Genomic DNA, 14210 nt, shown 5'->3' with positions numbered 1-14210 from the left:
TATTCTCTGTGCTTCGAACTTATAAAGTCATCATCACATTTGGAATACAGTCCAAGTTTCTTATCACGGTGAACATCTCCTACCACTTCTGAAAAACATACTTCATGCTATACTACCAGCAAATTACTTATGCTTCTACGAGTGTGGCAATGCTATTTCAGGCCTCTGTGAGTTTCTCACTCTATTTATCTGGTATATCAAGCTCCTCACCACTCAATCCTTGAGGGTGTCTCAAATATCCAATCATTCAGGTGAACTCCAGCTGTTCCTTAAAACTCAACTTTGAAACAATCCTTCTTTTGTGATTACTCTTTTAGTGTTCAATTTGTGTTGAGTTCATGATTCTATCGTTGACATTACTACTCTGCATATAATAACTTCTTTCTTTGTCTCCCCCAAACAGGTGATAAGCAATCCATGGGTAACTACAATGTTTAACAAAATGCTTAAAAGGAGACTCTTAAAATAAGTGAAATAATCTCTGTGAACCCTTTGAAGACTGAGTTTTTAGACTGAGCATTTCTTTACAGAAATCTAAGGCATTATCTCAGTTTTATATTCTATTGAATGAAAAAGCTCTTAATAGAAGTGAATAACATAAAGCAAATATTTATGATATCCTTATCTCATTTATAAAATTATTATATATGTCCTGATATACTAATACTTAAATCCAATGTCAAAAACAGGCCCTATACTGTCCACCAGGTCCCCACAAAAGATAATTTACATATATTTACAAGTTCACTCATTTAATGCTCACAAAAATCTTTGAGGCAGGTCCTATTATTCCAGTTTTACAACCAAAGAAACAGAGGCATAGACAAATTCAACTGCAGAGCTAAAATTAGCAAATCTGGTCTTTAAAATGAGGCAGTTCACTCTTATGGCCTATTCTTTTCATTTCTACAATCTGTTTAATGCCAACTTTTACCAAACACAAATACTGTTTTCATTTTGATTTCTTTAGTAGTCACTTTCATGGAATATAGTTGTACTAATTATGCTGCAATGCAAAACCGAAGAATGGCTCCCATGTTCCTTGTGGTGGGATTATGAATACATTATGAAAGTGATGAAATTATAGAAAGACGCAACTTGCATGTTCATTAATAACTAGTAACTCACAATCTATAATTTTTACTGGTTTACAGTACAACCTGCCTTGAGGCCAACACTTCAGAAAAAATTATTAAACAGAAATTAAAAATGATTCTATATGACATGTGCTTCATACTACAGTTAAGAATGACACTGAATATGTATATTGAATTGGGAGTGTAAAATGCTCCATAAGCCTGGAATACTTACATAGGCTTCAAATACGGAGAACAGAAAAATTGAGATATTAATTTAAAATTGATCTTCTCAATATTAAGTATTCTTAATAATTTTCCTATCATTAACAAACTTTTAAAGTAATAACATTTAAAATATTATATGAAATAAGTTACCTGTAAATGGAACACAGCCTTTTTGTTTTTTTCTATTTCTGATGTTTGTGATTGTTGTTGCTTTGCAACTTGTTCTAGAGCATCAGTTAATGATGTGTCTTGCTCACACACAGCTAGACAAGATATAAAAATTCAATGCAGATATTTTAAAATTATGCTTCTTTACTAAAAATCATGACAAACTCGATGCTTTTCTCCTCATAAACTGAATTTAGAATTGATAATCTTCCCATATTCAATTTGAATAAAATCAAAATCAAAGGCAAGAATGATAGGCAATTCAGAGTTATCTACTGCAATGTTATACCTATTCCTTTATGAAAGAGAATAATGTTTTTATGGTCCTATTTTTTTTGGTCCAGAGCGCTTGCACCTATAATTATAGCACAACCACAACTCAATAGTAATTATAATTGACATATTTTCATTATAAGCCTGTATTTTCAAATTGTTGTGACTTTTGCAAGCACTGTTTTTTTTCCTGGTGAAATGTAACCACTTCCTTCTATTCTAATTTGCTATTAATTTTAACAATTATCCTTTCATACTTCTATTTTACTATTCTTTCATTTATTTCTTGATTGTTTTATTACCTTCATTAAGAAGCTCATCACCATCACTCTTCCCTTCTTTGTTGCCTGACATTTTCTGTTTACAATCTCTTCTTTTTCCCTTTTCGGTTCATCTTCTTTATTCCTACAAGATAATCTATCTTGATAATCTTTTAATTTTCCCATTGAGTATTTGTGATCACCACATATACCACAAGATGGTAATGACATTTAATCATTAGTACAAATAATTAAAACACAATGGATAAGAGACTTTGGAAAGAAAACATTTTCATCTTGGTTCTCCAGTTTTCAATTGTTATAAATTTTAGTGTCTCCTTTGATCCTTGGTGTTCTTATTTGTAAAATCTCATGGGGCTATTGTAATAATTACAGTAAGATATGCATCATGTTTAGTACTATACCTGACATATACAGAGTAAATATTATAGATTAGTAGCTGGTACCTCTACTGCAGGACACCAGCTTGAAATTGCACTGAGGATTTAAATATTATTGATTCAGCTTATGAATTCAGCTGAATAGAATTATGAGTCCTTCCAAGGCCTACATGTGACCTGCTAAACGAGACTTCAGCTGGTATATTGAAACAGACCAATAGTTACAACTGAGATCTCAATGACCTATGAGATTGTGATGTCTCCAACAGCAAGAAAACACTACAGCTGAGGAATTATGATTCTGTGCATCCATTCTCCAAGATCAAACTTTAGCTAAAGATAACGCAGGTGGCTTGTTAGTGATAACTTGTTCTTCACAAGTATACAGTAACTCCTCTTCTACCAGTCTGGCTCATTAGTTCTGCTATCCCCTACATCTGCCTTTATACAGCCTGCTATGTTGTATGATCATAAATACTAATCCAGGGATAATGGTCTTAGCCAGGATAGAGCTAAGAACAGGTGGTCTTACTTAGGGGAGAGCTAAGATCAATTCCCAGATGCCCAAGTAATAAACTATCATTCATTATTCCTTGTTGTTTATTATTCTTTCATCCCCTGCTATATTATCAGTCAGGCAATCAGGCATCCCCTGATAATGAACTTGTGGTTGGGCCATCACCTGACACTCTAGTACTATGCTGAAATAGGCTTTAAAACAATAACCAGAATTTGCGAGAAAGTTTCAAGAATGCTTAACAATTTCTCCAATTAGTATTGAATATAGAGAGTTCTCCTGTTCAGAGATATTTTTGCCAGGGCAATAGACTTCAGTCTATTCTTTATTTAGGAGCAGCTGATGATGGGGTATTTTTCTCCATTGAAACATGAAGAAAATGCTGTTCTGACACAAGAGTGCTGTCTTGGCAGAGTTAAAAAAAAACTCTTCATCAGATTTAGGAAAAAGGTATCTGAATTTCCCTACACAGAGGACACAGTACATGTTTTCATGATTAATGAGTGAGGAATTCAATTCTGCTAAGTACTTTTGATATTGGAAGCTGTCATCTCCTACTTAATGTTTGTACATAAGGATTTTTCTATGCAAAGACTAATCTTTTAATAAAATGTTAGTTGACTTTTATAGACCCTGTGAATCTTTCCAAATTGTATTAAAGTGATAATAAACTTTGAAGTCAAGACAAAAAGTCAATTATTGTAACAGTAAGGCAAATGTAAGGAAGTCTTCTCAGAAAAGTCTACAAAATCATTAACTATCTTTCTTAAAGATCAACTAAACAGGGCCGGGGATTTAGTTCAGCAGTTCGGTGGCTTGTCTTGTGAGCGCAAGGACCTGAGTTCAATCCCCAGTACCAAAAAAAAAAAAAAAAAAAAAAAAAAAAAAAAAAAAAGATCAACTAAACAAAGTACTCATGTACAAATTATGTTTTCCAAAAACTAAATTTAAAGGATTGAAATGTGTAAAAAAAAAGAAAAAATTTATACATGAAAATTTGAATTGAAAAATGATATATATAGTTAAACTTCTTCCTAAGAAATTCAAATCTAGATATATCCAAGATAGAGATCCTAAGCTTAACAAGTATTGCCTTAAACTGAGAATTTATAATTCTTTCTTGTCTCATGTCATTTACTTCATGTCACACTTGAAATTTACCTTTTTCCTGAAGTTTACCTGGATACTCAGCTTACTGTGTTCATGCCATCACTCTATGTCCTTTTTGTGCAACATATAGAACTGCCCCAGGATATTACTATCATACAAATCTAATTTTCTCTAGTACTTTGAATTCCATGGTTACATGAAATTCTAGAAAATGCATGCCTTTTTCAGTTAGTTGGATACAGTAGGCAGTTAGCTAAATCTTTGTATACACATAAGACTCTTTGTTTCACAGTAGAGAGCTTACTAAAATTGATACTTTTGGACTCTGATTCTCCTTCTGTGGGGTCCTTGCAAATAATCTCAAGGAAGACCCAAGAACTGAGAAGTTACAACCTAATACAACACAGACACAATGTAGATCATCACAGGCACCCCAGTCAAAAATATGGTAACAACTTCACTCAACTGATTGTATAGTAAGGCTTTCATCGTGCTTAGTTTGTGCTGGACACTAAATACTCTACATTTAAAAAATATAGTTTGTTCTATGACATGTAGTTAAATATTAACTCATCTGACTCTCAAAAATATAATTTTCATTTTACATAAAAGTACAATGCACAAACAGATGAAAAAATTTACTTAGATTAACTATTGAGATGTTATTTGAATTCAAGTATTTTGGCTCCAAAGTTTATGCTTTTTTTTTTTTTTTTTTGGTATTGGGAATGGAACTCAGGTCCTCGCGCTTGCAAGGTAGGCCAAAGTTTATGTTTTTAATTCCAGAATTCTCAAGTATAATTTTAAAGGGAAAATCATGTTTTTACATATCACCCCAGAATCCAACTATTTTGTATTCTTTTATTGTTAAAATGTTACTTTAATCAATGTCCTTTTTTTTTCTTTTTCTTTTTGGTGCTGAGGATTGAATCCAGGACCTTGTGCATGCTAAGCACACCCTACTATTGAGCTACATCAGCAGCCTTCAACTTCCTCCTTAAAAGTCCCATTATTACTTTCTACTTTTCTTCTTTCGGGAACTAGTTCAGTAAAGTACAATGAAAATTATGCAACTCCTACAGTCACCATAGTTTGCATGTCTGAAAAAGGAACCCAATTAAGTTGTTCCTGCTTCCACTAAGTTCCTGAGAGATTTTTACCTTCCTGATGAGTGCCATTTCTTTCCTCCAAATTAATGTAATTTCTAAAATCTGCTTAAGACTCTGTGGAAATGGCTCCCATTATCTACTGTATCTGTTCATCTGTCTTCAGAAGCCTAAGACTCCCAAGTCACTCCTCATTATGAAGACCTATTCTTTTCCAGCTTGATAAGACCCTTTGATGTTGTGTTAATGACTCTTCAACTTTTTTATATTCTTCTACTTGGTTCCTAAAACTCACCATCTTCAGCAAAATCCTACCTATCTTCAATTTCTTCAAGTGAAACTTCCCTTCACCTTTTTGCTTTCCATGCTCAGGTTACTAAGTCTGAAGGTGAGATATTTTTGTTACTGGTTACTACTGCCAAACTATGACCTTTTCTTCTCTTTAGAAAAACTTTTTAAGTTTCCTTGAAGTTTATTCCATCAGACAACTGACACGTAAAGTGTCTCTCCTCACCCCTAGATTATATCATCTGACATACTGTTTCTAACTACTCATTTTTTAAATTTTCAATATCCAGCATGGACAAGGGGAAAAAAATGAGAACCAAAACCTGTCATGTAAAGGTACAAGATCCCAATAATGAACGTAATTGTACTGTACACTTAAAATGTACCAATAAACTCAATAAAAGAAAAAAATTTTCAATATCCACACAGATGGCACAGGTTATAGTTTTGATATAAAATGTTCCCCAAAGTCTCATATGTTGAAGATTTATCCTTAATGCAGCAATGTTCAGAGTGAAGCTTTTGGGATCACAAGGATTCCAATCTCACTAATGGATTAATCTATCGATAATTTCATGACACTGAAAGGTAGTAGAAACATTAGGTGGTGGTCTAGTTGAGGAAGTAGGTCCATGGGGTATGCCTTCTCCCCAGAATCTGTCTCTGTGTTTATCTGTCTTTCTCCATCCTGGCTACCATGAGGTGAAAAGCTTTGCTCTGTCATAGGCTCCCACCTCCACAACATTCTACTTTACCATAGGTCCATAGCAATAGAAGCAGTGGCCATGGGCTGAAACTTCTGAAATTGAAAGTCAAAATAAATCTTTCCTCCTTTAAGTTGATGTTCTCAGGTACTTTGACATAGTGATGAAAAGCTACCAGTTTAATATATAGCCTCCTAGAAGCAAATTTTAATTAACTTTTAATTTTCTAACTTAGTTCATCCAGTATTTTGATTATTAGAGCTGTTTAATCACAGCAACACTTCAATCCATTGACTCTTCCCTGTTTACATCAAGTCCCTCATGTATTCTTACCTCCTTCCTGGCTTCCATTCCTTTGCATTCACCCTTGTTTACCTTAAAGATCTTTCCCTGACCTACTTCTCTAGTAAAAATATAATTCCTTGCTTCACTCAGAATATAGCTGAGGATGCTTTCTCAAGACACAACTGTACTGTGATCTCAATATAAATTCAAAATAATTTATGGCAAGTGGGCCCTTGATTATAGGCCTTTAGGGTTCATCAAGTTTCATAGATTTCTTTCCTCTTGTCTTCAAATTGCCCCCACAGATCTCCTCTTCCTCTTTCAGAAGATAAGCTACCTTTTATTTAACTGACAGCATAGAAAATACCAGATTGCTAAACTACCCCATCTACTAGTTTTTCTGCACCTGTACTTAGCCTATACTTTCCTTAGGATAAATACAGTGTCTTTGCTCTTATCTGTATTCCTGTCTCACCTACTTATAGACATTACTTCTCTGAATGTCCACTCAACATAATCCCCCTCTTTATTTGGTGAAACACGTCATGGCTTGTACTTAGATGTCCCCCCACAGCCTCATGTGCTCTTAAGTGGGGCTTTTGGGAGGTGGCTGAATTATAGATTTATGATGCTGGGATTATGGTGTGTGATAGCTAACTAAATTGGTTTAGCATAGATCTGGTGCAGACAATGGAAGCTCTACTCTGGGCATGGGTGGCACCAATCAAATAGGCTTACACCCTGGATGGACTATAAGGGGAAATAAAGGAAGATAGGTTTGCTGTTGTGGCTTGCTTCCTTCTGCTTGCCACATCATGGACTTTTTCACCTCTGCAATGCCCCTCTGACATGCCACCCTGCTTTGGAATCAGCTAACCATGGATAAAAACCTCTACAAACCATGAGCTAAATAAAATAAACCTTTCTTCCTTTGTATTTTGGTCTTGGATATTTGGTCTCAGCAATGAGAAACTAAGACAATGTATTATTCTGAGTGACTCATCATAAATCAATCACCATCACTAGTCTTACTTTAATAATACTTTAGTTGGTGACCCATTTTTTGCTCTCCTATATAGACATTTGCTGTCTACTTCCGTTACTCATTCTTTTGAGCCCACTAGAATCAAGCACTCACCACTCTACCTTTAAAGCTCTTCTCTATGTCTTCTCCATATTCCCACATTCAATGGATAAGTTCAGTCTTCATTTTACTTGACCTAATGACATCACGTGTCACATTTGATTATGACTGCCTTCTCTAAAACATTATCTGGTCTCTTGCTGGTTCTTTCTCATCTTTCTCACTTTTGTTATAATGTCCTAGTGCTTGGTACTCAATTCCTTCTTTATTGTACTCATTCTACAAATTATACCATCCAGTTCTATAGCTTTAAAATCCATTTACGGGAAGGGGCACCAGAGATGGGAAGAGGAAGGAAGGCAGGAAGAGAAAGGTAGGGGGCATAAAAAGAATTAAGATGTGATTTGCACATGTACTGACTCCTCATGACGAATGGAGCCATTAGGCTCTGCAAACCTGTGCCAAAGTAATTTGAAAGAAAAAAATCCACTTATCGGCTTACAACTCCTAAATTTATCTTTCTAGTCTGAAATCCCCTTTGAACTACACACTCAGACCAAACTGCCTACATGATAACTCCATTTGTATTTCTAACAAGCATTTTAACTTAATATGTTCCAAAATGAACTCTTGATTCCTCTGTCCACTCTATCACCACCACTAAACCTGCTCCTTCAGTTTCTCTAAGTACAAGTTCATTCTTGTTGTATGGGCCTCAAACCCCAATTTATTAGTAATGGGGTCTCTAGAAAAAGGTGCAGAGCCCAGGAAATAAAACCACACTTGCCCAAGATTATCACAAAGGAGAGCTCATTGTTAGTATTTCAAAGGCCCTTTTAGAAATCTTAAAGACACTTCATAAATATGCTACTCAAGGTGGCTGTCCCAATTATCCTACCCAAAAGATAAGCTAGAACCTTGACTGTTCTCTTTTACATTATAAGCAATTCTTTTGGTAAAATGCCTTGGTTCTAAATTCCACTAGAATCCAATCATTCCTTTCCACTCTCAAATATCATCTCAGCAGAGAAATCTTCCGACAACTTTGCCTAAAGCACAAACCTATTTTTCATCTTCTTCTAGGAAGAGATCTAGAAGAACCTGACATGCAGTAGGTATCTAACTAGTCTATCTCCATTTCACACTATTCTGACAGAATAATGCTCCTAAAACAATATTTTCTGATCATGTCCAATATTGCAGCCAATATCTTTTAAGAAGTCCTTTTGGGCAGATATGATCTCTTTTTAGTACAACTGTTTATTATACTATAAAAGTGTAGGTACTATAATAATGCAGAACTAATTTTAAATACAGACTGTAACACTTGCTAACTTATTAGGTAAACAATTTCCAAACTGGGCTCAGATGCCTTATCTGTTAAGCAGAATGACAGTAGCATTATACTACTCAGAATTATTATTCTGAGTAATATACGTGAAATAATGCATGTAAAGCATTCAGCAAATTCCTGCCATACAATGAGTATTTAATAAATTGTGTTTCTTAGAATTTTCATATCATGAAAATTTCATATCATGAACGGTATCACTACCTTTCCCCCTAGACTACAAGCACCAGGAAGGTAGTGTCTTACTAATTTTTGTATTCCCTAAAATATTTGATGAAATAACCTAAAAAAATGAAAATTAAATTTATACTATAAAAAAGTAACCAGCATTTCTTAATCTCTACTCCTGGAAAAACATAAATTGAATTGAAGAACTCTTGCATGACATTTATTTAAACCAACTACTCATGAAAGGACAGCTGCTGTAAAATTGGGAACATTTTAGTTTTTATCTCTATAGTAGAAGGGGGAAAAATGAAACAAATCTATTGCCATCTACTGACAATTCATTAGAATTGTGTAAATCAATGCAAGCAGATTTTAAAGACTGAATATCTTTCAACTACATTTTTAAAAGAAGTTACAACATTATTAGAGTCATCCAAAAGGAGTTAATAAATGAAATCATTAAAAATTTAGCATATATCTATTACAGACTGGTGTCTTAGAATCTGTTGAAACTAGGGATTACTCTCTTTCTTTGAGCGGGCAATGAGACTAAAGTTTCAGGATACTGTGCACAGAATTTGTACTGTTCTTTAACTTACTACCCAAAATAACATAAGCAATATTCAAAGCTTCCAGCTTTCTAAAAAAGGTGAACTTTCTCTGAAGACAGACACATTTTCATAGAATTAGACCATTGAAAATTTCATTTTGGAGAACAGACATAAAGGGTGGGTATGCAGCGCAAATTCAAGTACACCCATGAAACTGTTTCAAAAAGGCCCCTAATTCTGGGACAGAAACTAGAATTTTGGTAAAATCCAGTTATAACATACTTATTGTCTCATTCAGGTCACTGAGGGACAAGGTCTTATTTTTTTGTCTAAACAAGCAGTATTTCTAAACCAAGAAGAGCTATGTAATGGGTTGAATGATGTCCAAAAAAGATGTTTGTCTTAACCCCCAGAACCAGTGAATATGATTGTACTTTGCAAGGGATCATTGCGGATATAATTAAGTAAAAGATCTTGAGATCCTGGACTTTGGTTGGGTCCTAAATCAATGATATGTGAGACTGACTATGAAAACAATGGCCAGGTCATATATAAAAATGTATATGATCTGATCCACAACCTACAACAATGAACTTGGGAAACCAAACCATTTTCTACAGTAACCAGCCCAGAAAGCCAATTTGTTATCTATAAACCAGATTTGTACTAAGTCAGACCACTATTATAGCAACCCAGGAAGCCAAATTATAAAAATTGACAGCCAATTCTTGACATTTTCCTGGATTCTTAACTCTACTAACAATTTGGGACTAACCAGGGAAAGTTAAATATGTACCTCTAACCAGTCATATAGGCTGCCTCTTCTAGTTAGCCTGCCTTGAAGCTTCCCATTTCAACATCTCCAATCAGATTGTACTCCCTCCTATCCCTGCCCTTTACTCAGTCAAGATGCAAGTAATAATGATGGGGCAATAATACATAGTGCAAACCTTATATCCCCCTTTTTTTCCTTAAATGTTTTGTTTCAAAAATGTAAGTTTCTGCTGCTCCTGCCCAATGTATCAAAATGTTTTGCAATTGTTTGAATAATTGTGACTTTTTAAGAATGTTTTATAACTCCGCCCCTCCGCTTTGGTGAGCATGTTCTCCTACCCCTAGATCCCTATATAAGGATGCTCCCATTTCTGCTAAGTGATCAGCCACTCAAGCTTCAGAGCAGGAAAGCTCCTCTGACCCAGTTGGCAATAAAGGTTTTTCTCCACCTTTTCAAGTGACTTTTGGTTTCTCGAGTCTTCAAATTACTGGAGAGGTAGTACTTGACCTGTAACACTGAGCTGTTCCAATTTCCCACATTAGTGACAGACTCCTTTGCAATCTCTGAATTATATAGTCTTCTCCTGTTCTCATTTGGTTAGCCTTCAGTAATTTCACACAGGTATCTTAGAAGAGAAATTTAGAGAAATTTGAGACTTAGACACACAGAGTAAAGACCATGTGAAGATGGAAAGATAAAATCCCTTTATACTGCCCCTAAGACAGGCCTGGAAGCACCAGAAGATAGTAGAAGCAAGGAAAACATAAAAGGGTGCAAAGTCCTGTTAACATCTCAATTTCACAATCTAGTCTCCCTAACTATGAGATTAAGCTTTGTTGATTTGCTAGCCACATTCAAAATATGGCATACTTTATATTTTGCCTTTTTTTGAGCGAAGAGGAATTGTTTTGGGCTACACAGAAAACATAGTTAATCTATGTAACAAAACATCCTCTTTTATATTTTCATCGTTAACATTAAAAAAAATAAAGGGGGAAAAAGCTGGTCACAGATTGGACACAGCTAAACCATCCAGTTTGTGGTTGTTATGGCAGCCCCAGCAAACTAACACAAACTTATAACAAGGAAATTTGCATCAGTTACATGGCCTTTTCTGAAATAATCCATAAACTTTAGTGTAAACAGCCTATAAAGAACTATTCAGGTTTTGTAAAAATTCCACTTGTTCTAAGATGTACATGATGGCGTAAGAATGTCTGGGATTTCCCCAGTGATTCTTTTTTGTTTTGTTTTGTTTTTTTGAGACAGTCTCACTATGTAATTGAGACTGACCTGGAACTCACTATGTAGCCCAGGCTGGTCTCCAACTCACAGCAATCCTCCTGTCTCAGCCTCCCAAGTTCTGGGTTTATAGGCGTGCGCCACCACGTCCAACTGCCCCACTGATTCTTAACAGCAAAGTCCTATCACTGTCCTCAAAATAAGTGCTCTAAGTTTCTATGAGGAAGATATACAGTACAGTCAAATAAAATGGAGAGATACACTTGATTTCTACCCAAATAACCCTATTTGAAAGGTAAATTATAAATGATAAAGTCCCATATCATGATTAATGCTTGATTAGGAAACTACACTTTCGTGAGTCTGCCTACTTCTGCCGTATCAGTTGAACTGTAAAATCTTTCATGAGTTGTTTCTAAACCCGTTTATGCCAACTGCACTTGATATCATACTATAATATGTAAATCAACAAAAAAGCATGAAAATAAAGTTGATTACCTTTAAAATCTGTTTTAATATTTTTGGATGAACTAATAAAGATATGTGGGATAACTATGAAAGATTGTAAAGAGCAAATTTGCATTCAGATAGCTTCGTATGTACCTTCAAGTTATTTTCCTCATAAAGGAAAAAAAAATCTGATAGTTTAACTTTATGGTTTATGCAAGAGAAAGAAATGCAGAATTCGATCAGAAGGCCATAAGTCAAGAAAAGGCCTGGACTTTCTCATAGATTAGCAAATGTGCATATGGTTATTTTAGGTTAATATAAAAAGTGAAAATTATGTTACATTCTTTTCACGATTCTCTGGTTTAACTTTCTTTTGAAAAAGCTTTACCTAGATATAATTAACTTACCATAAAGTTCACACTTATAAAGTGTCAATTCAATGTTTAACCATTTGTTTCAACTTATTCATTATGGTCCAGACTGCATCTATGAGGGCTTCTTTTATATGAACAAAATGTTAAAGGAGCTATTCTGCTTGGTGAAAGTATGCGGATTTAAGGTCATGTTTGAGCTTAAAGAGTCCTGAACAACCAGTAGCAGTTAAATAGATACACAAAAAGAAGAGTGTTTGTTCTAAATAGAACAAATATCAAGCATATAAAAGATGAAATCACGTTGCCTATCCATAAAACTATTTGATGAGCTTGGGAATAGGCAGTTATTTTCTAAAATTTAATTATGCATATGAATTATCTGTAGAGGTTAGAACAAAAAAGCAAAGCAAAACATGTCAACTTCCAGAATTGAGTCAATGTACATCTAGACTGAGAGTCTCAACTTTTTTTTTAACAGTTTCACTTGTAGTTTTGATGTACAGATAGGAATGATAAACACTTGAGAAGGGTAAGAATGGGGTGAGATGAAGCTAGCCAAACAAGGTAAAAGGAAATGGTATGTAAATACAAGGTAACAAACCTCCCTAACAACTTCACTACTTTAAAATACTCTTCCCGCTATTACTGGTGCATGGAAGAATATGACTTTCCATATTGTCTACAAAACTCAGGGTTCTTAATAAATGCCTAAGGAAATGAAAATTTGATGAAAAACGGTTGCAAACGATACTGGAGATTGGGTTCCTAGTCTAGGCTGATGCTTCTGGTCTGTACTTAAGAGAAGGAGACCACCTTTTAAACTTCCAGATAATCAAGATTCTTTCTTTTAAGAAAAGATTCTTCAGCACTTACGTGAACAACACTAAAGATAAAAGGAACCTCCCCTTCCATCATAGCCAATACAACTAGAAGCATACCTTTTCTTATTTTTTGGAAGGTTGGCTACTTTCTCCTATAACATAAAACATGTATTTCATAAGTAGCTGCTTAATACTTTTAAATAAATGATACTGTACTCTTGGGCAAATTAGAGCGTGCATAACTGTACCTTTAACACGATTCTAAGAATTAGTGCCTTCCGCTGTCCTATTAACTGAATATTATTTTTTAAAAGACATACAGATAGGAAAAGGCGGAGCTCCTGTAATCAATCCTAGCACTCTGGCAGGCACAAGCATGAGGATCTCAAGTTTAAGCCCAGGCTGTCTAACGTAGCAAAATGCTATTTCAAAAAAAATTTTGTTTTTTCAAGTAAAAGGACTGCAAATATAACTGCAAAGGTCCAAGGTCCAATTCCCAGTACTTTTTTTTTTTTTCACTAAACTCTCTCCCCCACAGAGAGCCATTACTGGAACCTTGGACGAGACCAGCTGTCAAGTACTAACTTGACAGGGCTCTCCAGGCCCAGGCTGACGAGACCCGAAGCACTGCCACGCGGCTGGGTCAGCGAATCTTCCCGGGGCCACAGTGCGTGAGGGCGAGCGGACGGACTTCCTTCCTTCTCGCCGCCGCTCCCCTCATCCCCGGCCTCACCTTTCTTTCTCAACTCCCCTCCCCTCCCCAATCCTGTATAGGCGCCCGCGTTCCCACCGGTTCCTTTCCGGCGACCGCCCCCTTCCTCCCCGCGGACCCGCCTGCCCTCCGCAACTCTTATTGCTGTTCCTCTTCCTCCGCGGGGCCCAGCACGACAGACCCGGAATTGCTGAGGCGGCGCCCAACTCGCGAGCTGTGCTCACCTCGGGAATCCCCTTCGCGGCCTCACGGCCCCGCCCCGCGCC

General features: G+C 35.7%; 1 protein-coding gene across 9 annotated transcripts in view; it reads right to left on the bottom strand.

The window, feature by feature from the left end:
• Ccdc122 (coiled-coil domain containing 122) overlaps window positions 1–14204 on the bottom strand; it is a 42691-nt gene extending 28487 nt beyond the window's left edge. For 2 of the 9 annotated variants that reach the window (XM_010637075.3, XM_010637073.3), the window contains exons 1-3: window positions 14023–14161; window positions 2048–2150; window positions 1455–1567 (exon numbers count right to left, since the gene is read on the bottom strand). In XM_010637075.3, the coding sequence (XP_010635377.1) occupies window positions 1455–1567; window positions 2048–2099 (165 nt within the window). In that variant the 5' untranslated portion in view covers window positions 2100–2150; window positions 14023–14161. The other 7 variants (XM_010637071.2, XM_010637070.2, XM_010637072.2 and 4 more) reach the window with 7 other exon arrangements.
• Between the last annotated feature and the right edge of the window lie 6 nt (window positions 14205–14210).

The sequence above is a fragment of the Fukomys damarensis genome, unplaced genomic scaffold (assembly GCF_012274545.1).
Source record: "Fukomys damarensis isolate Sample0158 unplaced genomic scaffold, DMR_v1.0_HiC HiC_scaffold_38, whole genome shotgun sequence".
Taxonomy (NCBI): domain Eukaryota; kingdom Metazoa; phylum Chordata; class Mammalia; order Rodentia; family Bathyergidae; genus Fukomys; species Fukomys damarensis.
This window is presented reverse-complemented; position numbering and strand designations above follow the sequence as displayed.